Raw genomic sequence first — 26,193 nt, 5'->3', positions numbered from 1 at the left:
TCCCAACGCCCAGGGTAGTTGAAGGCACAATGTGTTTCATTTTTCAAAAATGTGTTATATATATTTGTAAGTGTAGATATGTGCATAGCTGAGCACATGCCCATGCCGCCAGAGGTTGACATCGGCTGTCTTCCTTTGGTGACTACCCACCTTTATCCTCTGAAAAATGGACCCGAGGCTCATTTATTCCATGAAACTAATTAGATAGTCTTCCCCCAGGGGGTTAAAGGTCAACACACTCAGTTTTGGGGTTCGGGGTATCAGATCTCCTATTTGCATGGCCGGTTACTGGCTGAAGCATCTCCCCAGCCTTGAATTTTTAATCTCATTGCCGGCCTCTGGCTTGCCTTAATCCAATTTTATAACACGTTTTCCTCAAGGTAAAACTTTATGAAGAACATTTCACATCCGCCTTTATCTCGGGGCCGTCCTGCCAGAGTGCTTGGCTGACACAGAAATGTAATCCATCTGCAATTAAGTAGAATACACGATTCCCTCCTTTCTTTGAGGGTTCACTGCGCAGCTGACCATTCCCTCCGTGTGACACAGGTGCAAACAGAGGCTTTTCCTGCGTGGGAGGTCAGGGCTTTAATCAAACTTTATTGTAATACATGCATGACTTGTCTTGAGACACGGGCCTAAAAGGATCCAGGAGCAGAAGTCTCTGGGTAATTGTGACTTTGGATAGAATTAAAGGGAGGAAATCAAAATACAAAACAGAAAAAATAAAGAAAATGTAAAGGAAAAAAATTAAAAAGGAAAGGAAAATACGTTGAAGGCGCTTTTTCCATAGGAAAAAAATATTTTATTTTTTTAAGAACAAATTCAGTTTGAAACAGACGTGGAATGTGACTGCTCGGATCTCATTTTCTGGGGCTAACTGTCAATGTGGAACTAAAGCAGATTTAAAACCTATGACAGGCTATTAAAATAAAACAAAGAAAAAAATATTTATAACTCAAGCATAATACTGTGTTACTTACAAATTGGACAACGAAATTAAATAAATATTCATGGTACATAATTACGGCACAAATATGCAGCAATTTGGCAACCTTTTATACCATTTTTTTTCCTCATTACAGTGCAAAGGGGGAGACACTGCCGTTAAACAAGCTGTAGCTAAATACATTGCAAAATTCAGATTTTATACAAAACATCTTGCTTAGACTTTATAAAAAACCAACGTTGCTCTATGTACACAATCTGGGTAAGAAACGCCATTTTCTGTCTTGTTTTCAATGTGTATTTTTATTAAAAAGGTGAATAAGGCTACTGTAACACCCCGAATCCATAGACGGTAAGATCTGAACCTATCTATTTACAGTACCTCCACTTAGACAGGATGGTGCAAGCGCCGAAGTCACGTGACTAGGGACGATAATACGAGCAAGGCATTTACAGTAACTTTCCAAAGCTGAACCAACTCCAGGTAAGGGGACAGTTGGTAGATTGTCATTTTCTGCACCAGACACAAAACAGACGCACAGGACACTTCTCAGTCGGTTGCAGGTAACTCTTCACCAGTTCATCTGATTTTTCACAGTTTAGAACCAAAATGTGGCCAACCGATGACACAGACATTCGATTTCATTAAAATCAGACGGTTTCCCATGTCTCCCTCCTCGTCCCTCTCCCCCTTCCTACAACTTCTGATGGCTTACGAGGAAATCTCGTGTGAATGCACAGGAGAGGATGGGGTGATGGAAAGAATTACATATGTACTGTGGCTGATCACTATGGCAACCCTCCACAGAAATATGATATAGATATATATAATATATACTGGAGATATATATTATACATATATGTACACACGTGTACCACACACCCACTCACACATACACATACATTGAACCAACATCATTTTTTTCAGGTTTGGGAAGTAGGGAATAATTTCTGTGACAACTCATTTTTGCAGGTACTCACTGGAGGTCTGAGAACCTTCAAATGCTGTCATTACGATTTTTTTTTTCCTCCCAATTCAGAAAGCAAAATGTTACCATAGTAACAGGACTCTTAAAGATGTCTATTTTGCATAGCACATAAAAAAAAAAAGTAGGCTTCCTGCTTCCTGTTTATTCTTCTGGAAGGGCAGGGATAAGGGCAGGAGAGGAGGCGGCACCCACAGCTAAACTTTCAACTGTCACCCCCTCAGTGTGACCTGCTGGGTTCCAGAGAACACTTCAGCCCGCAGGGCAAGGGAAAACCCAACAGAGAGTAAGTGCCAGCACGTCTTGTCATTGTCTGACACAGGGCGCAGTCACATCGGTGTCCTGGTGTTTGGGGGCTGGCATGCCTAGTCTACAGATCTGTGAGATGTCCACGGGGACTTGGTTATTTTTGTCATTTGCTCTCATTACGGATACTTCTCTCATTGTCGATAACATTTTGGGGCGATGCAGCTTCTCTCGGAAGTTAGCTAGCCAATCGCTTACTCTGTAAAGCACTAAAGGGCCGGGGTCGCTTTAATCGCCGTAACAAATGAATTCCACATCTCCGGGTGTGTATTGTGTGTAATCTTAAAATATATATTAGTAGAAATCTCTCATTTTATATCCCTTGTGTTCTGTACACCTATTATAAATATGTCCCATCTCCCGCCTTCCCCTCGACATCATAACTTACTTCCATCATAAGGACTCTTAGAAGTGGGCCACGCGAGCTTCGTTTTGACGTGGAGCCCGGGTACAGCCTCGGGTACAGCCTCACAGCCCGGACAGCACGGCCATAAACCAAAAACCAAAGTGTAAGGCTCAATCGGGGAGGGGGAGGGGCACTTACGGGGACCGGGGGATCTGACCTAACTTTCCTAATGAGAATTCCCCAATAACCTCGGTGGTGATGGACTTACAGCCTGTTTGACCTTTGGCTTTTCAACTTCTAGGTCAGATTTGGCTCTCTGCTATTCTCCTAAATGCTTTCCCTGTGTTTAATAAAAAAATGTGATAACATAGCAGCTGAGTCTGCTTAAAACATCTCCCAAAGCAGACGGACTCTCTCCCACAGCTCCAGGGCTGCGCTTTTTATTGCCAGTACCTCAACAGTCCGGCCCCAGCGCGTCGCCAGGGGCCTGTCCTCTCCCTCCCTGCTCTCGCTGGTCCCTCCACAAGGGACCTTTTGTTCCACTGCAGGAGAGGGACTTTTTGATTCCCTGCTGCATAGCTGTGTGATAGTGAGCTCCCCACCACTCACCACGGTCTGTCTGTCTGGCTGTCTCCCACCGGCCTCGTTTCCCTCTCGCTCCCCCCACCATGCCCCAGGGGCAGCAGCCTTGACCTGTGGTGGCAGCCCTACCTTCCACACTCACTCCTCCACACACCCCCAGGCCTCCCGGCTGACCCGGCCTCCAGGAAAGCAGGATTCTGTACCTAATACCCATCGCATTGGATCTTGGTGTCAAGGGTGGGGCTGGGACTCTGTGGCGAGTGTCCCGTAGTGATGCAGGATGTGGAGTGAGGGGCTGGGGAGGTGCCAGGAGAGCCCTGGCAACAGGAATGAAGAAGAGTGAGGACTAAACGCTAGAGATCTTTGAAAAACCTTACTGAGCCCGAGGTCCGAGTGGTAAGTCCAGTGTGCACGGCAGGAAACTGGGAGGCAGAGGCCGGCCTGGTGCACAACCTTCTCCTAAGATGCTGCTGCGTCATCCACAGCCCACCGTGTCCTCCCTGGGCTCTGCAGAGGCCTCAGTGGCAGCTGGGTGCATGGCTTGGAGGTCCGCGCGGGAACGCGGCAGTCCAAGTGGGGATCTCCTAGCAGTCTTCCAGCTTCCGGGGGAGGGTCTGTGGTTCCCCAAGGCCGGAAAAGCTACAGACTACAAAACTGTCCAGCTCCAGGCTCTTCCGGGAGGCATCCCGCCCCCACAGCCAAGGCTCAGGCGGTCCCTGCGCGCCCAACAACAAGGCGCGAGTTCCCTTGGGAGGCAGGCGCAGGTCCCAGGCCTCAGACCTTGTAGTAAATGTTGGCAGGACTCTGTGGGGGCATCTCCTGCACGATGTACACTGGGTGCCCATAGTCCCCGCTGACCTTCTCATAGTGCGGGCAGAAGACGCTGTCTGCAGTCCTTAGCGGTATGATAACGTCACTGGGTTCCGAGCCGTTATTGTTGCCACCTCGCTTGGGTGTGGCCAGTGTGCTGAGTGACAGCGTGGTCGTGTGCTGTGGAGAGTGTTTGCGGTGCCTCCTGCGGTACTTGAGCAGCAGTACCACCAAGGTGATGATGATGACGATGAAGATAATGCATCCTGATGCGATCCCTGCGAATAAGGCCACTTCGGAACCCAGGAGGTTGTTCCCGGAATGCCCCGCGCTGTTGCCGTCGGTGCTGGAGGAACCTGCACAGACAGGAGCAAGAAGAGCCCGTTACTGCGGTCCTGGGATTGCCCTGTTGCTTGCAGGGCCCTCGAAATGCAACAGTTAAAGCAGGTCGACGCTCAACTCCCGGGGGCGGACTTGCCAGAGGTCACCAGAGGAGGTGAAGGAGCTCAGAGGTCCAGCACTCACATACCATGCCCAGGCTCTTCCTTGACGACAGACAGACAGACAGCCGCAGGCTTCCCTAGCACTTCAGGGTGCACCAGGCCCAGCGGGAAGAAAGGCACCTGCTGCTACTCCAGAGCCCGGTGTGTCCTTGCCCTGGCCTGTTCTTCCCTCACTGTAGGAGCCGTGTGTCTTCCACTGCCTGCCTTCCAAGGAGAGCCCTGCCTTCTGAAGACAGCCCTGCCTACTAGAAGAGACGTGCCAGAAGGGAAGGAATGATGGGGCCTGGGAAAGGGTTCAACTGAAACTCGGTTGTATTATTTGATTTACACTTAAAATATATTTGGAAGGTAGCAGACGCTCTGGCACTGAACAGACTGCTAACCCAAATGTTAGCACTGAAGAATTGCCTGGCACGATTATCCTATCCATTTATCAATTTGTCACAAGAATTTGACACATCTTGTCATTGAAAGTTAGAGGGAAAAAAAAAATAAAACTTCCTTGACTCTTGGAAAGAGAACATAATATTATGGTAGAAGCGGATTCTCACCACCTCCAAACCAGCACAGAGATCCCTAATACAAAAGTAAGCGCTGGTGTGTATGCACCAGCTATTCTGTGAAACGGCATCAGCACAGCGGACCAGGACTGTTGAGGAAATGAGCCCATTTTCTATGGCACCCTGTACTTTGGTCAGTGGGCCCTTTACTGTTTTATTTTACACAGAGAATGCGAAAAACATTAAGAACAAGCCACCTGGAAAGTATGCCATTAGGCAACGTTTTCTAAGATTCAGAAAAGGATCGGCGAGGCTCTTTGTGGATTAGATGTAATTAGACAGGGATTAGGGCACAAATTATATATACATTAACATCAGCTTTGGGATGGTGTCGACAGTGAGCAGGATACAGCATCAGCCAATGAACACTCGTCTGGTGGGACATCACTGGCGACTGACCCATCTGGCGAGCTCTGCTATTGTGACTGTAAGACTTTGACTGGAATGAATTAGTCTGTCTTAGTGGCAGAGTTAATACCGACTCACTGAGAGCAAAGATCCCAGGCATCTGCGCCCAGGAGTGAATCCTGCTGGTCTGGAAGCCTTGTGAGAGGCTTCTCTGTCTCTTGGAGTTCTAAGAAAATGCACCCCATAGATTGACACACACACACCACAGGGCTGTACCTGGGTTTGGTTTCACAAAAGGACTTGTAGTTGAACTTCTCCCGTTTGTACCAGCTTCTAGCTCCGGACGTCTCGTTGGATCATTGTTCCTGGTTGATCCAGCAGAACTTGCATCTATATGAAGGGCAAGCGATTAATCGTGGCACAGACATCTGACAGCAGCAAGCGTCAGGAGTTTGCACAGATATCTCAAGAGGCACGAATAGCAATGAACATAAGACTCTTTATGCAAAGCACTGTGAAATACAAGAATATAACCTTCCTTTTTAATCAAAACGGTTATCCTCGTTATTTTGGAGGCTTAGATTAGGAGGCCATCTGTGGAAACTATAGGGATTCTTGCGTTTGGCAGCCAAAGCATTGCAGATGACATTTCAATTTAACTGAGCAAGTTGATTGACTACTATACCGGTCTCTAATTAGAAGAATAATTCTTTCTTTCTGCACAATAGGTTAGTCTACATGAAAACGCGGCTCTTGGGTTGTCCAGATTTGAAAATGAAACAAAGCTGCAGAGCCAGTGTTTACATGCTGGGACACTTTGATTTCGTTCAATCAAAGAGGCGTTCTGCATTGTAAAGAGAAATATACGGATCTGTGGCCACACACAGATGCTCTGTCTCGCTGACCTGAACTTTTAGCGAGATCTCCAATAAGGAAAGCAGAGGATATCACCTTGGGGGACTCTGCCAGTGGTTCAAAGTGCAGAGGAGGGTCTGCCTTCAGAACTAAAAAGAGGGGTGACAGTGAGCCTCGCCCTCGGTGCCACGCTAGCTGGGGGCTACACCAGGTCACAGTGGCTTCACAAAGCAGCAGACGATCTTTACCTTGTCCAACTTTCATGAGGATCTTCATGGCTCTTGTCTGGCACACCCCTCCCTCCTGGTTATCCAGGCCCTCCAAAGACCCATTTGATGTAGCTGATTAAAAATAAAATGGACAAAACAAAAAAATAAAGAAAAAATCAGGAAATCAATAGGCCAAGATTACATGAACATGAAATGTCTGAAAACAATTTGAAAAATAAGAATTCACTCTTTGTCACAGGTTTTCTGAATGTATGGGATGCCGAAAGCCAAAAAGAAACAGAAAAATAAACAAAGAGAAATGGATCCTGGAAACATTGGCTACATGTAGGCTACCTGCTTCCAAATGCACTTAAACATGCCCTCCCCGTACACATATGATTTAGTATTACTCGACAGGTAAACGGGACAGCACCTTCCAAAATACCCACGGACTCCTAGGGGGCCAAACTAGAAAGTGCAAGAGAGCAAGCCTGGTAATTTCAAAACTTGGTAATCTTCCCCCAACACCTGCTTCCTCCACTCCAGACTTCCTGCTCCAAGAACAATTAACTTGACGCTGGGCTTGTCAGGCGTCCAAGTTCTGCAAACACCAGCAGGGGAGCCTTCTGACACCCCCTTGCTCCCTTCTCTAGCCCGAAATGTGCTGAAGCAGCATCCTAGAACTCAGGTCTTCCCAGTCTGCCTTCTCATCACTGTGTAAGTTCCTGCAAGCACGTGTTTTTAGCAACCCCCATCAGCCACTTCAGCCAAGTTTCCTGCTGGGGAAAACTCCAGCTGGACAGAGGGTTAGCACACCCCTTTTCCCTGTCTGGGCCTTACAACAACTTGGATACAACCAGGTGGGGGCAGCCACCTTGCCCCACATTGGCGCACTGGATTCCCTTCCCACCTTAACAATGAGCGGCCAGAAGAAGCACATGCCTTCTCCCACCATGTTTCTGCCTTTCAAAGCAGCTATGTTCTATCTACACACATTGCTGTTTGTCCTTAGGCCAGTGAGTTCTCTAAATGGCTTTGTAACGAAAGCTGCAAAGAGATGGGCTGTCAGGCCACATAATGAGGAGCAGGCTTTCAATTACAGTTCAAGTTTGAGTGGGAGGAGAGGCTGGAATGTGCCGGACACTGCTTCCCCTTGAGTTCAAGGGGCAAGGAACAGAAGTGTTTCATATACACGCCTATAACTTCAATCACCGTCCACTTTGACTATCAAAGTCCTGTCCACTAACACCATACTCGGAAGAGAACGATGAAGGGACAGGTGCTCTGGCAACTTCTCTCAACCCGGTGGTTTTGCTTTGTTTTCTGAGCACACCATCACCAAACAGCTCCAGACGCCTTCACAGTTAGTAGAAGTTTGTAACTGAAAAAACTAGACACAAATTCACTTCTGTGTTCTGGAATTATCAACCTCTGCTCTCATTATTTTCCTAAAAACAAAGGGTGCCTCTTCTGAGTATAAATATCTCGCTGCTTATCTGAGAGTGCTTAACATTGGGTCTCATAACTGCATCTCTGTTCGGCTGTTGCCGACACTGCAGGGTTTTCTGGGAAAACAGGTAACAGTTGCCATCATAACTTTGTTGGGGAGTTGCAGTAAGCGAAACAGTATCCACTCACGGACTGCGGAGAAAATACTTGTCAGATAAGTCAAAATAACTGTCTAGAGAGACAGTGTGTTTCTGAGAGTCTAAACAAGGGCCTTTGTTGTTATTGTTACCACTTTCCCACACCTTCCTCTACCTTCTGTGGGGGGCTGGGGGGTGGGGTGGGAAGTGGCTCGGCCTCTCTCCTAAGTCTTCTCACAGTGTAGGGTTCTCTGGGCACTGTTTCTGGAGTGGTCCAGGGCAGTGCTGGATCTTCAAATACTGCTTAGAGTTTCCTCACTTCGTTTCTCGGGAATCGGGATATGCCTCCATATAGAAAAGAGGAGGAAAGTGATCTGTTTCGTGAAACCACCCGTCAAGTGTCTAGTTTACTTAATTCGAGGATAATTCCAAGTTTTAGACTCACAAACCCATAAGGCACTTCATGCTAAAAGCACATCCTATTGAAAGTTAAATAAACAACTCGTTTTTTTTTTTTTTTCTTGCTAAAAGTTTGAGTACTCATCTGACAAAGGACAGTGGTAACTGAATGCTGAGCAGGGGGTGGGGAGGGCTACATAGTTCTTTGATTTAATCTCAAAGGGGAAAAAATCAGATTCAAACAGAAAAGATTACCCAAAGGAAGGCAGTCCAGGAAGCTCCCTCACCTGCAAGCAAGCATCTGTATCTGCAGGGCCCCTGCTGAATTCCACCATGTGGAAGGCTTGGGAGTGGAACACACACACACACACACACACACACACACACACACACACACACACACACACACACAATTTATATATATTTTAACTTGTAGGCCAGTGCCTCTTTTAAGCCAGAATATTTGTGTTGAGCTCTCCAGGGGACGCCCAAACCACCCCCCAGATATAAAGTTCTCTAAAGGATTTCAATCTGTGTTTTACCATCTAGAGACCCGAGAACTGTGGGAGGGAGACAGGGTTGCATCAAATGGAAACCACTTCACCACTTCACAGCTTTAAAAGCTGAAGTGTCCCCCCCCCCCCAACCCCCAGCCACTTGATTAACCAAAGAAAGAGAGAAAGGAAGAAAGAAAAGAAAGAAAGAGAGGAAGGGAGGGAGGGAGGGAGGGCAGAAATGGAGGTGGGGGAGGGAGTGCTGTGTCACTTTGGTGGGAAGAGTGGAAAAGACAGGGGGCAAACACAGCATTCTGAACAACAGTTTTGGAAAGCCTGCAGAAGAGCCGGGGAAGACCTCATTACCAACTGCTGCTAGGCAAACTGTATGATACTGTTCCAAGGACCACCATTAAAGGTAGTGGTCACATTGAAGTGTGGATTAGGAAACTTTATGGCATTTGTGACACACTTTGAGTGTGTCAGATCTCTTCCCGGACAGAGACCACTGAGGCGTTGGACCTGTGCTACCTGTGGGCGGTCCCATCCAGTGCCTGGGGCTGGGGTCCCTGACACCGTGGGAGTGGTGAAATGAGAAAGCTGCTGAGGTCAGGCCCTTTCACTGCTTCAGGATCCGCTGAGAGGTGAGCAAGCAGTGTCACACTCCAAGTGGCAGGGAACTGTCTGCCACCACAATAGCCTGTGTCCCCATAAACTGCAAGCCAAAAGCAGCCGTTCCTCCTTTGAGCTGCATTTGCCACAGCAACAGAAGTAACAGAGATGGCTAGGAACGACGTGTCATGGAAAAACCCATTTTCAGTCCGTACCAACAGAAACTTCAGAAGGTTGTAATCTTCCGGAGTGCCACATGGTAGAAAAAAAAGCCTTATATGAGATATGAGCCTTAGATCTGATGCAAATTCGACTTTCCACATGTCCTCAACAGGTAGAGTAGTCCTTACTCCAGAGGACCTGCCCCTGCTGGAACAATGTCCCGCCCCCCATGTTTTGTCCTGATTGGACCTCCTTCCTGGCCATGAACTACTGAGACACCTCACGAGATTAGCATTCTGATATTCCCCCATCGACCTGGAACCTAGAAGCTTTAAAAAGCTCAGCACTGATTTTGAAACATCACAAGAAAATTGCTAATACTTAGGAATAAAATCTATTTCCATTTCATTAGAAAGTTTTGCAACTATTCATATCATTCATTTGAACGTCCCAGGGAATTTTTAACTTAGAGAGTAAAAATAAACGCGACCTCATTATGTTTAGTTTCCCTCTGCAACACTCTACCAGCATTGTCTAATGTGGCCACAACCATTGTATTAACCAGTGGGTAACAACTGCATTTAACCACCGAGAGACAGGAAAATAGCATTGTTATACCTAAGCTTCTATTTAGTGTCCGGACATTTTTCTCCCCTGGCCTAGTTGGGAAGGAAATAGACCTTATAAAATTAAAAATTACTTAACGTTTCTCCATCCATTGGGAGGTAGGCTTAATAAAGATACATGTTATTTTACAACTGACTTTTAAAAGCTTTTGTAGCCCAGCGGCAGCGGTGAAGCATTGCCTTTAATCCCAGCACTAGGGAGGCAGAGGCAGGCAGATCTCTGTGAATTCGAGGCCAGCCTGGTCTACAGAGCGAGATCCAGGACAGGCACCAAAACTACACAGAGAGACCCTGTCTCAAACAACAACAACAACAACAACAAGATGTATTAAAAGCTTTTGCATCTCGGGGAGTATACAGCATCACTACACTGTCCGGTCGTCCCCATACTCCTCTCTGGAGTGAGCAAAAATCTCTGCTCAGCAGAAAAGCACCTTGACTCCGTGTGGTATCCATGTCTGCAATCCTGGCGCTCAGAGGACTAAGACATGAGGGCTGAGGGTTTGAGGCCAGTGCAAGAAACTTGGGAAGACTCTTTCTTAAAAGAAAAACAACAAAACAAATGTTCAGAGTTTGAGATGCCCGAGTTATGATCGGCAGCTCCTCCTGGACAGTCACGCTGGCTAGATGAGCCCACAGAGACAGAGAGGTGGGAGCTGGTAAAACAGACAACACAGACAGAATATTCCCGATAGAGAGAGGAACACAGCGTGCTCTTCTCTGCTCCTAGAAGGCCAAGCTGCAGCTGCAGCTGGATGGAGTCCAGTGGGTAAGAGTGGGCTCATCAGATGGAGGGTGAAATAGCTCACATGTGGGCCTTGTTCCCAAAGAGACTAGGGAAGGGAGGAGCCAAAATGTCCTACGGCTCAGCACCACCCCACAAAGGGCCCAGCGCTGGGCCCTATGGGTAGAACGGTGTGTGAATGCCTGCTCACACTGTGGAGGGCAGGCCAAACTATTTGTAAGTGGCCAAGAGAGCCATGAGGGCAGAGATTTGAAAGTAAGCATAACAATTAATGAAAACAAGTTCCCCCAAAGAGACACATGGTAAGTACAGGAAAACCACAGAAGCTCTGGCCTTATATAGGGCTGACCTGGATGGAACACCTCTGATTACCAAACAGCATTTTATGAGAATCTCTGCCAACACCAAATTCTACCCATCTTGTCCTTGCCCAGCATGTATCACACGCCAGCCACACTAACTCTGCTTTCTTGGGCGAGACTTTCTACACACCCTTCCCCCAAGCTGAGCACAGACATCTGAGGAAAAGCAGCAGCCTCGCCGATGAAAAAGCATCATCCAGAGAGACACATGACTTTAAAGTCACCCCAACTCTGCACAGGACCAGGCTGCTGTGTTCTCCGACCAGGGGTGCACCTCTGAGTGCCAACAAAATAAAAGACATTTAGAATGAGGTAAGTCAGTTGAGAGACAAGAATGCTGATTAAGATACAGTTGTTTAACATCAACATTCAAGCTGGGGAGCTGAGATCGTCCAATGTAGCTTGGTATCCGTTTAAATTCCAAAAACACAATACAGATTCGGAGTATGTACCACAGAGACGGATTCAATCTCCAGAGCCCAGTGTTTTTATGTCTCGGTTAGCAGGGTCATTCTCAAGATAACTGACACAGATGGAGAAAAGTCCTAAACAGAAAGAATAATGTCCAGGAAAAGCCAAACATCAAAGCCTATTTTTAAAAAAGAAAATGAGAAAATGTCCCAAACAAATGTCAGTTCAATGCATAAGGAAGAGAAAAGGGGGAAATTCATATCTTTTCCTGTGTTTTCCACTGTGGCTTCTCAGGGAAGGTGTGGAATGCATCCCCCTGACTTCCCAGGAGCTCACAGGAAACTGACTAACCAGCAAGAAGAGTCCAGCCTTCCTTGTCTCAGAGCACCTCATTCCATAAGGCCAAGCGTGCCTTGTCCTTGGACAGAAGCACCATGGCACATCCCTCAAACGGTCTCATGAAGAAACAAAAAACACAAAGCAAAAGATTTTCAAAGAGAAACATTCATTCAACAAAGCACAAACACACAACAAGGAAACATCCCAATGTGGCTGCTGGCTAGACTGCCACTCACGTGTGATCAACTTTCTTGGCAGGAAGAAAGACCATCCACTCTTAAACATCACAGACCAGCAGGGATAAAGGACACATGCATCCCTCGTCCAAGGGAACACGGGCCCAGCTCACAGGAACAATCACTCCTATTAAAACAGTGTCGCCGTTACTCTTTTTCAAAATCTCCAAGCAGCCAATCACGCACAGAGAACAGCTGCCCTCAGAGCTTTCACATAAGGCAATCACCAGTCAGCTTCTGCACTGGGCGGAGTGACTCGGAAAAAGAGCATTAAAAAAATAAATAAATCACAACCTAGACCTCACCTCTTCTCTTCCAGCATTAAAGAAGGACTGAACCCATGACTTAAGAACAAAGAGATGGGGTTTCGTGTGTGTGTGTGTGTGTGTGTGTGTGTGTGTGTGTGTGTGTGTGTGTTGGAGGGATGTCTTTATTTTCTGAGCTCAAGTATTCTATATGAACTAAGATAGGGTAATTCATCGATAGCTCAGAAACAGAAGTCTTTAAAAATGTAGCCACTTGGACATATCTCCTAGCAAGCTGTTTTTATATGGACGTATACTGGGAAGACTTTAATGGCATCAGCCACTCGGCCACTTTTAGGCGTTGAGGACACTCTACCGATAGGGTGCAAGGGCCCGCCGAGTAAACAAGACTTTAACCCCAAGGGATAGCAATCCTTTGTGAGGACAGTCATGACCGTCATTCTGAAACATAAGATTTATCAGGGGTCACTCCTAAAGCCTTTTTTTTTTTTTTTTTTTTTTTGGTTTTTCGAGACAGGGTTTCTCTGTGTAGCTTTGCGCCTTTCCTGGAACTCGCTTTGGAGACCAGGCTGGCCTCGAACTCACAGAGATCCGCCTGCCTCTGCCTCCCGAGTGCTGGGATTAAAGGCGCTAAAGCCTTTTAACCATTGAAAATTGCACAAAGATTAAGGACGTGACCATCCTGGATGGTGGTTAGAGTCCATTAATGACCCTCAAACGTGAATGGCTGAAAGTGAAGCAGGAATGCATGGCAGACACATGCTTGTTAGTGGACCACGTGTCTACAGAGATATGAGTGAGTGTGAGTGCGTGTGCATGAGTGAGTGTGCATGTGTGTATGCACATGTGAGAGCATACATGAAGAAAAAAGGCTGAGGGCCAGATACAGTGGCACATGCCTTTCATGCCAGCACTCAGGAGGCAGAAACAGTTGGATCTCTGTGAGTTAGAGGTTAGCCTGGTCTACATAGTGACTTCCAGGCTAGTCTGGGTGTTTTGGGACAGTGGACACTTGCAGAGGCGTTAGCACCAAGTTTCAGGTTCTGGACTCTGTGTTTCAGATCAGGGCTGCTCAGCCTGTGACCCCCTGGGCTCAGTCTAGGCCCCTGACACTATTCTGAGGAAGGCGAAAACAGTACTGGCCATAAACTACCTCGGGTCCTGTTTTCATTCAAGAGATGCTCAAACATGGGAGATCAGTTGTGAAGCTGTGTCTTTTCCCTCAAAATGTTGCTTGTGCCAATTTGGGTCTCTTGATTTCTTAACGAGTTCTACTGAGGGAAATGTTCCTTTCTAGTGTAAGATTTTATTGCTAACTCTGTGGTGACTTATGCAGGCAGGACTTCTCATTAGGTACATAACTGTAATAATTTTTAACATAATTTCATTTAAAAAATACTTTTCCTGTTTAGACATGTCCAGGTATTTTGATATTGCTACAACGACTCGGAGACAGCCACGGAAGTAAGGATAGTATGGTCAACAGTCAAGTAATAATTACCTCTACACAGGAGCCACCATCGACATGAGCTAAAACTACTAAGAGGATCGTGTCTTAAAAATAGGTTGCCAGGCACTCAGGAGGCAGAGGCAGGAGGATCTCTGTGAGTTTGAGGCCAGCCTGGTCTACAAAGCGAGTTCCAGGAAAGGCACCAAAACTACACAGAGAAACCCTGTCTCGAAAAACCAAAAAAAAAAAAAAAAAGGAGGTTGCCAGATGACCATTTCAATAGTAATGACTGAACTCACAGTGGAAAAAAAAAAGGTATAATAGTTCTAAAGATAAAACATAATTCTCTATTGTCTATTAGCTTAACTTAAAACCCCAGATTTTAAAAATACAAACTTCCTGTTCAAGTCAGTGATAACATCTCACGAAAATACCCCCAATCATGAGTCTCATACAGTTGAGTGGACTATTTGTAGCACATAGCCTATTCTCTAAAATCTCTGGTTTTTAAAAATATCTTAGCGGCCAAACAGAAATATCTAATTAGGAAAGGGTTGGAGTAAAAGTTCATGGGCAGAGGGGCTGGGGAAGGACATCCCACAATCCTCTTGTTCACCCGACTGTCACTAATTGCAGGCAATGATATTAATGACCCAGTAATTACAGAAAGAGCATCAGTGAAGTGGAAAGCATCCATCCGAGTGGAGTTCATGGCTAGGTGGCCACAACTTCTGCAGTGGCTGAACTGATGTCCACTGACAGCTTAGGACGGAACGCTGCAGAAGCGGCAGCGTTGTTCTTGTGGCACCACAGTTTAGATGGTCCTGAAATGATTTGCTTTGACCACTGAGAGACCAGCAGTAACTCCAAAGAGAAAGTACCCCTGTTTAAATCCGCCCTACGTGTGATCCTTACCCCACGCAGGACACACATTCTTTATTCAAGGAATCCAAGATGATTTCCCAAACGTTTATTTCAGGAAAAGAATAACTTCACTCCATAGTTTAACAGTAGGAACAGCAAAACTGGGCTAATTCACTAATGCAAAGTGACTTTCAAAGAAGAGCTGTCACTCAGCAACGCATCCTCTACAATGTGATCAATTATGCTCTTGCCCAAGGCTAGGCTGACCTGTCAGTCTTTATCCTGCTGTCCACCACCCATCCATCCATGCATCCATCCATCCATTCATCCATCCATGCATCCATTCATCCATCCACTCACCATCCATCTATCTACCCATCTACTCACCCACCATCCACCTATCTTCTTATCCACCATCCATATTCCCACTCTCTTTCGGATCACTCACCACCCACCACCCACCCACACATCTGCAGCACTCATACTTAGCTACGGAAAGTTAACATCTCTTAATGCCTGTTTCTATCCTGGACTAACTTTACTTTAATTACATTATTATTTAGCAACTTTCTGTTGATGGGCTCAAAGTACTTGCTAATGTCCTAAAATAAATCCAGCATAACCATATTGGAAAAAACAAACAAACAAACAGATTTTTAGATCTATTAGGAGATTTAAAAAGAAAGAGAAAGTTTGAAGTACTAACAAGGGCATCTCTCCTGTCTTTCTACCCTGTAGGTATTGCTATGTTGCCCAGGTTAGCGTTCAACTCCTGAACTTGGTCTTCTGGGCGCCCAGCTTACCTCTACCCTAGTCGGATTTTCTTAGTCAAGCTCTGGGGTTTTTTGATAAAGTTGGTTATATGTTATATGTTTGACGGGGCATCACTACCAACATGTTCGACAGAAACATTTTGTCATTTATATTGCACGAGCTTAACGTGGTTCCACATGCCGTATGCATGCATTGTGCCTGTCTCCTGTCTTCCCTATGTATGTACATGTGTGCATGCGTGTGTGCGTGCGTGCATGCGTGCATGCATGCATGCTCCAATGTGTCTGACTCTCTGCACTGTCACGTGTGTGCTTTGCATGTTTGTACATTACAGCTGCTATTATTTTCTATACACACTCTGTTTGCTGCCCCCGCACACACACCATGCATTTCTGTGTGTTCTCCCCACAGTGCGCACACGGCCCAGGAGCCACAGCCACACACTCACAATGGCGGGCTAAGGGCTTGGCCGCCCTGCGTTGGGTTTTGCCCCTGACATCTCATGGTGTGTCAAGTGTTCTAAACCACACTGTCTGGGTTTCCTCACAGCAGTAAAAATTGTTCTGTTCCCTGTGCTGCTAGACTTGAAGGTGAGGTGGGTGTGAAGACCACGGCATCTCCCCAAGGATCAAACACACCCAGACTCAGAGCTTTAGAGATAAGTGCATGCACCTTAAAAACTATATAAATTAGTTCTTCTCAACATAATCTTCTTCTTTCTTCCCCTAAATGTCTGTCTGTGCCTCTTGGCTATTTTTTTAAAGTGTTTTATTTTGCTTTAAAATTTCATCTTCATGATGAATATTTAAGGACTGTTAAAAAGGAAACGTGTCCCCTTTTATCCACTAGGTCTCTCGTATTGTTCAATTATTTATAAATCTATGTGAACGTTCACAAGCTGTAAATACAAGGGTAGAGATACGAAGATGATTTTTATGAAATAATAAAGACATTTATTTTTATTCTGAATAACTCCCGAATAATTTCTTGGCTATGTTAAGTTCTTTATTTTTCATCTTCCTTCTTTTATATTATGGTGTTTATTCTTCCCCAATCTTTGCTCCTCGCTCTGGGAATCCGTCATCTCATCTTATCATTGGTTACTTTCAGAGCAGGGAGTGGTAATGGCAGGTCTACATCTGTGTGGTTTACATGAGATATGCTGTCCCTGTTTCCCAGGAGATGCCAAGAAGCATGAACAGAGTCTCTACTCCTGGCAGCTGCATCCTCTGCTCCCCTCGGCACCACCCAGGCTAGCATCCAGGTGGCCATGACTCCACTAGGCTCAAGAAGCCAGAGTGTCTCGGTGCATCACAAGACAGGCAGAAGCAAAGCCGAGCTTTCTTTATATTAAATTCAACATGGATCCTCCTGAGCTACCCTGGGAGAGGCTTCCCCACAGATGGAGCCATGAGGCAACCCTGGCATGCTGACTGACAAAGGAAGAATCTTCCATGTCCTGGGGAGCCACGGCATGTGAGAGGCTGGTGAACTAGAAAGTAAGAACCACAACTGTGGGTGTGTCAAGACTCCTCCCTGTCTGAGTCTTCAGGGTCTCTCAAAGAACCTGCTAGCAAGCTTGGGCAATTCCAGAATTCACCACACGTAAATGTGTGCTTTCAGGTTAATGGAACCCAAAGGACTGTAAGGACAGTCAAAGAAGACAAAGTGGGAAGATCTAATGAGTGGAGCTGCCCAGAGTGACTGAGGCTGGCAACTCTGTGGTTCCATCTATGCCCAGACTACAAGCCAAGGATGCTTTCGGTACCCAAACTTCCTAGGCGCTCCATCTCACATCAAAGCCCGGCTTTGCCTTCAGCCTCCAGCCTCTCACTTCCTCCCTGTTCCGATGTCCACTTGTACTAGGTTGGTGGCCACAAGCCACCCGACACACTTTTCCTCATGGGAATTCACATCTACCTCATGAGCAAGTGTTCTCATGATGCCCACTTTAAAGACGAGAAGACCTAGGCAGGAAATTAGCCTGAGTTCCTCGTCTGTTGGCACATAAAGTCCAGGGTGGCCAGATATGGACTCACAACTCCTATGTTAACTTGTGTTTCTAAGTGTGGTTTGTACTCATCCTCTGTGCCTTCGACTGTATGGTCTCTGGCAAGAGTCCATCACAAAAAGAACAGCTATAGAGAAAACTAGAAATGGGCTTAAATGCCTCAACTCAGCAACTGGGGGCAATGAAGGCATCAGACACAAAGCTTACCACTAAGACAGGGGACAGGAAGGCAGGACGCAGTTTCTGTATCTTCAAGATTCCTAGTATCTAGTATGTAATGAAGGGAGTGTGGCTGGCTGCTACTTATACATGAATAACCCATCAAACAAACCTCATAATCTCTTTATGGCTGTCGTGTGTTCTTACATGTTCTAAAAGCTATCTTCATGTCAAGGGGGCATCTGAAAGCTGCTCTGAGATTTGGTATTTTTCCAAAGAGATATTACAAGACACCCAGTTGCCACACTCACCACCCAGAATGAGCAAATCAAAGCCAGAAAAAAAAAATGCAACATATGTTCAACCAAATAAGGAACGAACTATTGTTTTGGCTCTTTAATACTGTTATTTGGGGTTGGGGTTGTGCAATTATTTCTCTTTATTTTGTGATTTTTTTTTTTTTTTGCTCTAAAGTGAAATGTGTGCTTTAAAAAAATTAAGTGTCTGCCGGGCAGTGGTGGCGCACGCCTTTAATCCCAGCACTCGGGAGGCAGAGCCAGGCGGATCTCTGTGAGTTCGAGGCCAGCCTGGGCTACCAAGTGAGCTCCAGGAAAGGCGCAAAGCTACGCAGAGAAACCCTGTCTCGAAAAACAAACAAAAACAACAACAACAAAAAAAAAAAAAAAATTAAGTGTCTGCGAGCCTACCAGTTTTGCACACTTTCATTAAAGAGGCCTAAACAATGGAGGCTCCCCCAGACTTGATGGCTCAGCAAGGCAGACTGGACATGGAGAGTCACAGAGAGACACTCTGTGGATTCAGTAATGATCTTTGGAAATGGTGTCTTCTAGATGATGCTTGGAGGCTATGACCTGCCTAGGGGGTGCACAATAAAACCATACAGAAACTACATAAAACAAAAGGCAAGGTACAGCGTGAAGCCGGTCTCCAGCCCTGTGGTGGCCCCTTGCTCACCCGAAGTGTAAGAATACAAGGCGGCTGCTTCCACCCCTCACTCAGGGAGTCACTCTGTGTAACTTTGCAAGGTTTCACCTCAGGTTTGGTATCAGCCACAGCACCTGCCTCAGGACAGAGTTTATAGGGCCAACACAAGGAGCTTGCTGACTCAGCCCTAGAGAAGCAAGGGCAGCTTCTCTAAGAAAACTGGGGCACGCAGAGGACGGACGCCTTCCCAATACAAACTGGGCGGCTTGTTTATAAAACTATATCCAACAGCGAGCTTCTATTGCAAATGGGTAATATCAGAAGATACAGTTATTCCATAAACAATGAAATGAAAGATACAGTCAGAATAACTACAGGCTAAATCACAGCCAGCTCTGTCTTTGAGGCCATTTAGGATCTGAACGTAACGGAAGAGCAGGGGATTCTCAGACCACACGGTCACAGTATCCCCATCGTCAGATCACTGGCAATTAGAAGAGTTTATTAGTTATGCAAATTAAGCCCAAGGCTAATTACTGAAATAGGTCGCTTGAAAAGTCAATTCTAAACACGAAGAAACCCCATATATATCATTTTGCCACATGTCAAAGCAAAGAATCATTGTGGAGGAGGATTAATGAGGAGGCCTATCGTTGTAGCATGTCACTTCTTAAGAGAACTCAGGGGAGAAATGGGGGGTATAAAATACAGTCCCAGTTACACATTTATGTTTACTATAAAACCCAAAGATGCAGTGACTTTAAGCTGGATAACATGACAAGCCAAATAAAAAAAAAAACCCTTGTTAAAAAAAAAAATGGGGGCCAGATCCTGCTGGCTTTAACCGGGAAATATCACGGACACATCCGTGGGTCTGTATGTCTGACCATCACAGTTTGGACAACGGTGATAAAATAATGTCCTAGAGAAGGAAATTAAAGCGACTTCCTCATTAAGCCCAGGCAACATAAGTTAGACATAAGGCTCTGGACTCCCAGGGGACAGCCCAACACCGGCGAAGCCATGTGTACATCCCCACAGGGGCATGCCAGGCACTCCTCCAAACCACAGCTGCTCCTTTGCCCCCAGGACGGAACCAGCATATGATGCTCCTGACACTGCCTGGGGTGAAAGTGCCCAGCAGCCAGCTGCTAAGTCTTGGAGTCAGCAAACACACCCTCAAAACTGAATCAATGCTTTGCAGCGTTAACATGTGCCTATGAGTCTGAGCGCTTCCTAGGGTGCTACCCAGCCATCTTCATGAATGCACTGGTATAAAGATCACTGCCTGCACAGACTTTCCTTCTGGAGAAAAAAAAAAAAAAAAAAGAATGGGACTTGTGGTTTTTTTTTGTTTTTTTTTTTTTTTGTGTGTGTGTGTGTGTGTGTGTGTGTGTGTACACGCGCATGAGCGTGTGTGCATCCTGGACACGTGTTTGATAGGAGACTTGGTGACTTTCTCAGATCCCTTGACTGTTTTGATACTATTTTAAAATTTGATCTTATCACTTCCCTCCTTTCAAGGGAACTCGTACGGCAGGGGACGCTGCTATGGGGGGTGTGAGAAACTGACTTCTGCATGTTGCTAAGTATTTGAATATCCTCTTCTGCCTGTGACGTGGGGGAAGCCTTTCAACCTTGCTGCACTAGGCTTCCTGGAAAAGTCCCCAGCCACTCACAGGCCTGGGAACATCTTGCTGCAAGCAGTATTCTCACAGCGTCTCACTCGACAGCCAAGGTTTTGTTTTGAAGATGCTTTCTAGTTACTGGATGTATAGAAGAATCTTGTGTGTGGAGCAGCCTGGCTTTCAGCTTGAGATCATCTTGCTTCAGCCTCCTGAATTACAACAAGCCATCCCATGCTTTGACATGGCAAACCCTAACTCTAAGGACGGTTCCGGGAGGCAGAGGAATGAGAAGCATATCATAAAGTTGTTAACATGGCCTAATGGATTCTCCGAAAGAAAAAACAAGAAAACCAACAGGTGCCATTATTGGGTAGATTGCTATTAACTACAGATTAAATTGTATGTGCAAGTCCAAACCAAACCTCCCACACACTGAAGAGCAGTTATGACAGGCTCACTACGATGCACTAAGAGATGCCGGTAAACCGATCAGTTAGCTGCATTTTGTGTATATTATTTGAAATGAAAGGTTAACTCTTTAGTGTTTACCAAGCTTCCCCTTGCCCTCCGTAGGAAGCTGGGATTTTTAATGCCATCTTTTTGAAATCTGAGGTTAAGATCGAGGAGAGAACTATGCTCCCCACCCAATGTAGGAGTCCTAGGACTTCCTTTGACAGCATTTTCAGGGTCAGGCATCTCCCATCTTGTGGACAGCTCAAGCACATGCTCAACCTTCTTTCTCTACTCACCTGGAGCAGTAACCTTCTGAAGGGAGCTAATCTGGGGTCAGTTTCATTTTCTCCAAAAGTCATGCTAGATCATGGCATCTGTTAAGTCCTTATTCGTATATACGTGTGTTTCCAAAAGCTTAGTTTCCATGTATTTTACCTTGTAACTACTTCATAGCTTCAAAGATGGCCCTATTATCTTACCATCCCATCTGCCTTGTTTCATCTTACAATGTTTTTATTTTCAGTTTATGGTGATTATTCCATTAAATATCTAACTGAACCACACCTTTTTTTTTTTTTTTTTTTGTTATTCTTAGAAATCTATTTTGTATGTATCATGTTAGCTTCAAAAACCGGTTCTCAGTCTCGGTGGCATTTGAAGCAACAGACAAGATAATTACTGCCTGTGACCACCTTTGCTTTAATTACTAATGTAAAAAATACACACCAAGGAACTCTAGATGAATATATACAGTGAATCGCTGCTGCTGTAATATAAAGAGCAGGTCGTAACTCGAGAAAGCCAGACTTCCAATCTAATGATACGGTGCTAAGGGAGCCAAGCCAGAGGCCAACTGTACCACAGGAGCTGAAGTCTAGGAAAACGGAGGAGGGAGTGTAACTTGAGGGGACGTAGCTCAGTGGTCAAGCACTCGCCTACACGAATAGGGAGTTTCATCCTAAATACTACAATTTAAAACAACTACAAAAAGCCCACAGAGAATATGCCATGAAAACAAACAAATTAACCAGAATCTCGTTGTTTGACCCATGTGAGCAGCTGTACCAAGGCCCATGGTACTGGGACCGGGAGAGTTGGTTGGTGCTAGCTGTGACGTGTGCACAGTAGGCGTGTGTCACAATGGGCACAGCTCACACATGCACTTCAGATCTACCCCAGTGAATATCTACCCTCGATTATGACAGATACGGGGGTGTCATTCAGGCAGCACACCTAGGCTTTTAGTCAGGACTCAACATGACCACTTGTACTGGCACCTGTCTGTAAGCCCCATGCTTCTAAGCTCTGAGCTCCTCCTGTCTGGAGTGACAGTGTCCTGGCGAAGCGTACCACAATTACACTTTGCTCTATTGAGTCCTAGCTTTGAAACACAGTTCTTGGAACAGAATTGCACACTAAATGAATGAGTGGATGGATGGATGGATGGATGGACAGATGCTGGATGGAGAGAAAAAGCATCACACAGATTTACCTATCAAAACCTCACCAAAGGTCCTTAAAGATGGTTTTGTTAGTAGAAATGCTGAGTCCCTTCATATAATTTACTTATTTCAACACCATAAGAATCCTGGCAGGTTCGCCCCAATGAGTATTTATATTTAATTAATACTGTTACTACAGGGTCCCAAATTTCAATTAATTTTTTTTTTTGGAAAAAAAAATGAACAAAGCTTCTCAACAAATTGTTTACCAGGGTAATTTAAAGGAAACAGAAATCAATACAAACCTAGTTAGCTTATCCTAATTCCTATGAAACAAAGAGAGAGAACTATACTTACATATAATGTAGTAATCTTTGTTCTTCTGAAATTCTAGACCCCAGAGGTTAGGGCTGAATTCTTGAAACTTGATGGTGAATTTCACATCTTGGTCTGGTTTGGCACAGTTGAGCAGGGGCGTGTTTTCCTTCTTAATAGTGCATCTGTCTGCTTGATCTTTATCAACCATATAAACTTTATAATATTCATACTGGCCAACAGTTTTAGAGTCCACTTTGGGGCAAATAATATCCAATTTGTCTCCTATCTGTGGGTATAGTACCAGGCCTTGTCCGGGTAGAAATCTAAAAAGCATAAAAGAAAAGCCACTGAGTTGATAAAAGTGAACATCCTTGAAGACAGGCATCAAAGAACCAGACACCCATCACCCCCAACCATGGACATCTCAGCACCACACTCTGATTCAACAATGGCATCTTCAGGGGACAAACGCTTTGAGGAATTAACCTCAGAAAACAAAAGGATGAACTACCCTTTCTTTGAACCGTCAGAACAGCAGCCTGCTGACACTTGGTTCTCGCCCCCGCCCTTGTAATATTCCAGCACTCTTTTGTGCAACTTTATAACAACTCTTCCCTGGTGGTGAGTCAGACCTTCCCACCTGTTTGTTATTTTTTAACCATTGGCATCGCGGTTTATTGGGCATGCCAGAGAGATCCCATCAATTCCAGGAACAGCGCATGCACAGAACCTTTGTTGTCCTGGTAGTTTCCATGTGCTGTTGATATTAATTAACAGACAAGTTTCATCAAGAATGTTTCAAATTACTTATCATAATTAGCCAGTCACTGATCAAACAATGGGTTTTTTATTACACAGAACAAAAGAAATGTCTTACAAACCCATAAAAGATAACCAGAAATAATTAGCATCGTATTGATTCAGCTGCAAGATGAAGAGCCCTCTCCTCGTGAGGACAACAAGTACCTCCTTGGTCTACAAATCTCTCCTTTCCCCGCCTCCCTTGAGATGTATTTGCTCCAATTAATTCTTCGACAAATCTTTAGAACTAAGACTACTGATACAAAATCCCTTGGATGCTCCCAGCTAAAAGCTCTCCTCCTTTCCTTTCTTGCTGGCCATGTTGCTGAAAGATCTTCCCTAATGGGGAGTTTCTCTGAGACACTGAAACAAGGGCTTCCTAATGAACATCCTTCTGCGAAGGCTAACATTAACAACACACTCGGAGAGAGTGGCCAAGCCTGCAGGCTCATTAAAATATTAAAGCTCCCGAACAAAGCACTGCCTCCCAATCCTTCCAGCCTGGACTCTGGCATTATTTAGCCAGAGATGCCCACCAGCCTTGATGACCCTTGGGGCCAGGATGCAGCAACAGATAAGGAAAGGATGATGGGGCTCCCAAAGTTCAAATCCATACCAACTATCAGTGATTTATGTAGCAAGCCACCAGTTCTCAGCCAGTGTATTATTCGGTTACAAAGTAGCAGAAGGCACAACTTACATTTCAGACTCATATTCAAAACTGATACTTTAATATTTAAAAAAATTTGTACATGTATATAATGTATCTTGGTCCTAAACATGCCCTATTCCTTCCCTCCAGGTCCCACTGCTCCTCCCCACCAAAACATACATTCCTTTCACAGCTCCATGTCTTAAAAAATAAATAAATAAATAAATAAATAAATAAATAAATAAATAAATAAATAAATAAAACAACTCCCTGAAACTTTTTTAAGGCGCGCGCACGCACGCACGCACGCACTCACTCACGCGCACACACACACTACATATGCACAAGGTTGCCTGTTGTTACTTCCTTGGGTGTTCTTACACAACCTCAAAGAGAGGGTGGTCCACTGACACCAGGTTTTTTGTTGTTTAATTAGTCCCTTTAGCAAGAACATATGACATTTACTGTTCACTCACTTAAAAACAAAAGCAGGACAGGCAGGATGGCATAGTGGGTAAGGGGCTTGCAGCCAAGCCTGATGACCTGAGTTCAATCCCAGGGACCCACATGGTGGAAGAAGCATCCTCCAAGCTGTCGTTCTGACTTGTAGAGCACACTGCCACCTGCACTAGCCCTCCCCCGGATATACAAATGGGTGTGTGTGTGTGTGTGTGTGTGTGTGTGTGTGTATTTAATGGTGAACAGGATCGATTTATAATGAAATCTTTCTGTGAGACAGAATTCAAAATGAATTTATAAATTGTAATGAATTTTTTTTTTTTTTTTTTTGGTTTTTCGAGACAGGGTTTCTCTGTGTAGCTTTGCGCCTCTCCTGGAGCTCACTTGGTAGCCCAGGCTGGCCTCGAACTCACAGAGATCCGCCTGGCTCTGCCTCCCAAGTGCTGGGATTAAAGGCGTGCGCCACCACCGCCCGGCTAGTTGTAATGAATTTAAAGCATCCACGTGTATATTGCTGAAGAATTCTCTATAACTCTTAACAAACTGAGAGAACGATTGAAGAGGCCTCGCTGTCATTCCCCACAATTATCAGGAGACTTGGGAAAATACAACTCCAGGGACTAAAGGGCTTCCCCACACACAGCTCATTCTTTCAGGTGGGTACTAAAGGGCTTCCCCACACACAGCTCATTCTTTCAGGTGGGTACTAAAGGGCTTCCCTACACACAGCTCATTCTTTCGGGTGGGTTCTTCTTGCTGGATAAAACTCAACCATGTACCATGGGGCCCACGTATCACCCTCTCCTCCTTTCCCCCAAAGTGACTCTGAGGTGTCCTGTGGCTGTAGCAGGACAAGATGGGGGGCAATAGGTACTACACTAAATTCCAGGAACATTAAATGGCTCTCCCTCCTGGTTCTTCTTATTCCTCGACCTTTAAAGGAAATCCTTAAGGCTCATACAAACCAACCGGCAAACACCAGGGCCAATTCCCACCTGAGGCTTCCTGTCCTGCTTCACACTTGCCCTCTCCCTAATCTGTTCCTTCTGCAGTTAGTGTAGCTGGCACAGTGGGACACCATGTGACGAGCCAGCTAGCCTTGGTATATGTCTCCTACATAAAAACAGAAGTCTGTCAGTCCTTCAGGCCAGAACTTTTGCCATCTTGAGGTGGGAGGGGATGGTTCCCTGACCTGACAATCGGGGGTCTTTCTAACTGAGGTGTGTGTTCTCATCTTCCCATTCAGTTCTTTAAGGGTGAGGCACCACGCCCAGCTGACCAGTGGTATCTGTGCAAGTCTTGGGGAACACTCCCCCATCCACCCCTACCCACCCATGCCGTAGTATCCCTTAGGTCTGAAGTCTGGCTCATTAAGTTCTCTCTTCATTCAAAATTTTCCCAAGGTCTCTATGAGGATAGTTCTCTCGCTGCTTGCTGCTTAACTCCGGCATCACAGGGGGTCCCCTCTACTCAGATAAGTCACGACCCAGCAGTCTCTTCTATCACCAGGTCACCAGGCCCCAGTCCCAACACCGGTGCTGATGAA

General features: G+C 45.5%; 1 protein-coding gene across 1 annotated transcript in view; it reads right to left on the bottom strand.

Annotated features, from left to right (window-relative positions):
• Positions 1–782: 782 nt before the first annotated feature.
• Efnb2 (ephrin B2) overlaps positions 783–26,193 on the bottom strand; it is a 44,526-nt gene continuing 19,115 nt past the window's right edge. The window contains exons 2-5 of the mRNA XM_006988328.4: positions 22,775–23,058; positions 6,493–6,585; positions 5,666–5,779; positions 783–4,334 (exon numbers count right to left, since the gene is read on the bottom strand). Coding sequence (XP_006988390.1) covers positions 3,943–4,334; positions 5,666–5,779; positions 6,493–6,585; positions 22,775–23,058 — 883 coding nt within the window. The 3' untranslated portion in view covers positions 783–3,942. The remainder of the gene's footprint in view (positions 4,335–5,665; positions 5,780–6,492; positions 6,586–22,774; positions 23,059–26,193) is intronic.

The sequence above is a fragment of the Peromyscus maniculatus genome, chromosome 17 (genome assembly GCF_049852395.1).
Source record: "Peromyscus maniculatus bairdii isolate BWxNUB_F1_BW_parent chromosome 17, HU_Pman_BW_mat_3.1, whole genome shotgun sequence".
NCBI classification, from domain to species: Eukaryota; Metazoa; Chordata; class Mammalia; order Rodentia; family Cricetidae; genus Peromyscus; species Peromyscus maniculatus.
Note: the sequence above shows the minus strand (reverse complement) of the source record. Positions and strands in the feature narration are given on the sequence as shown.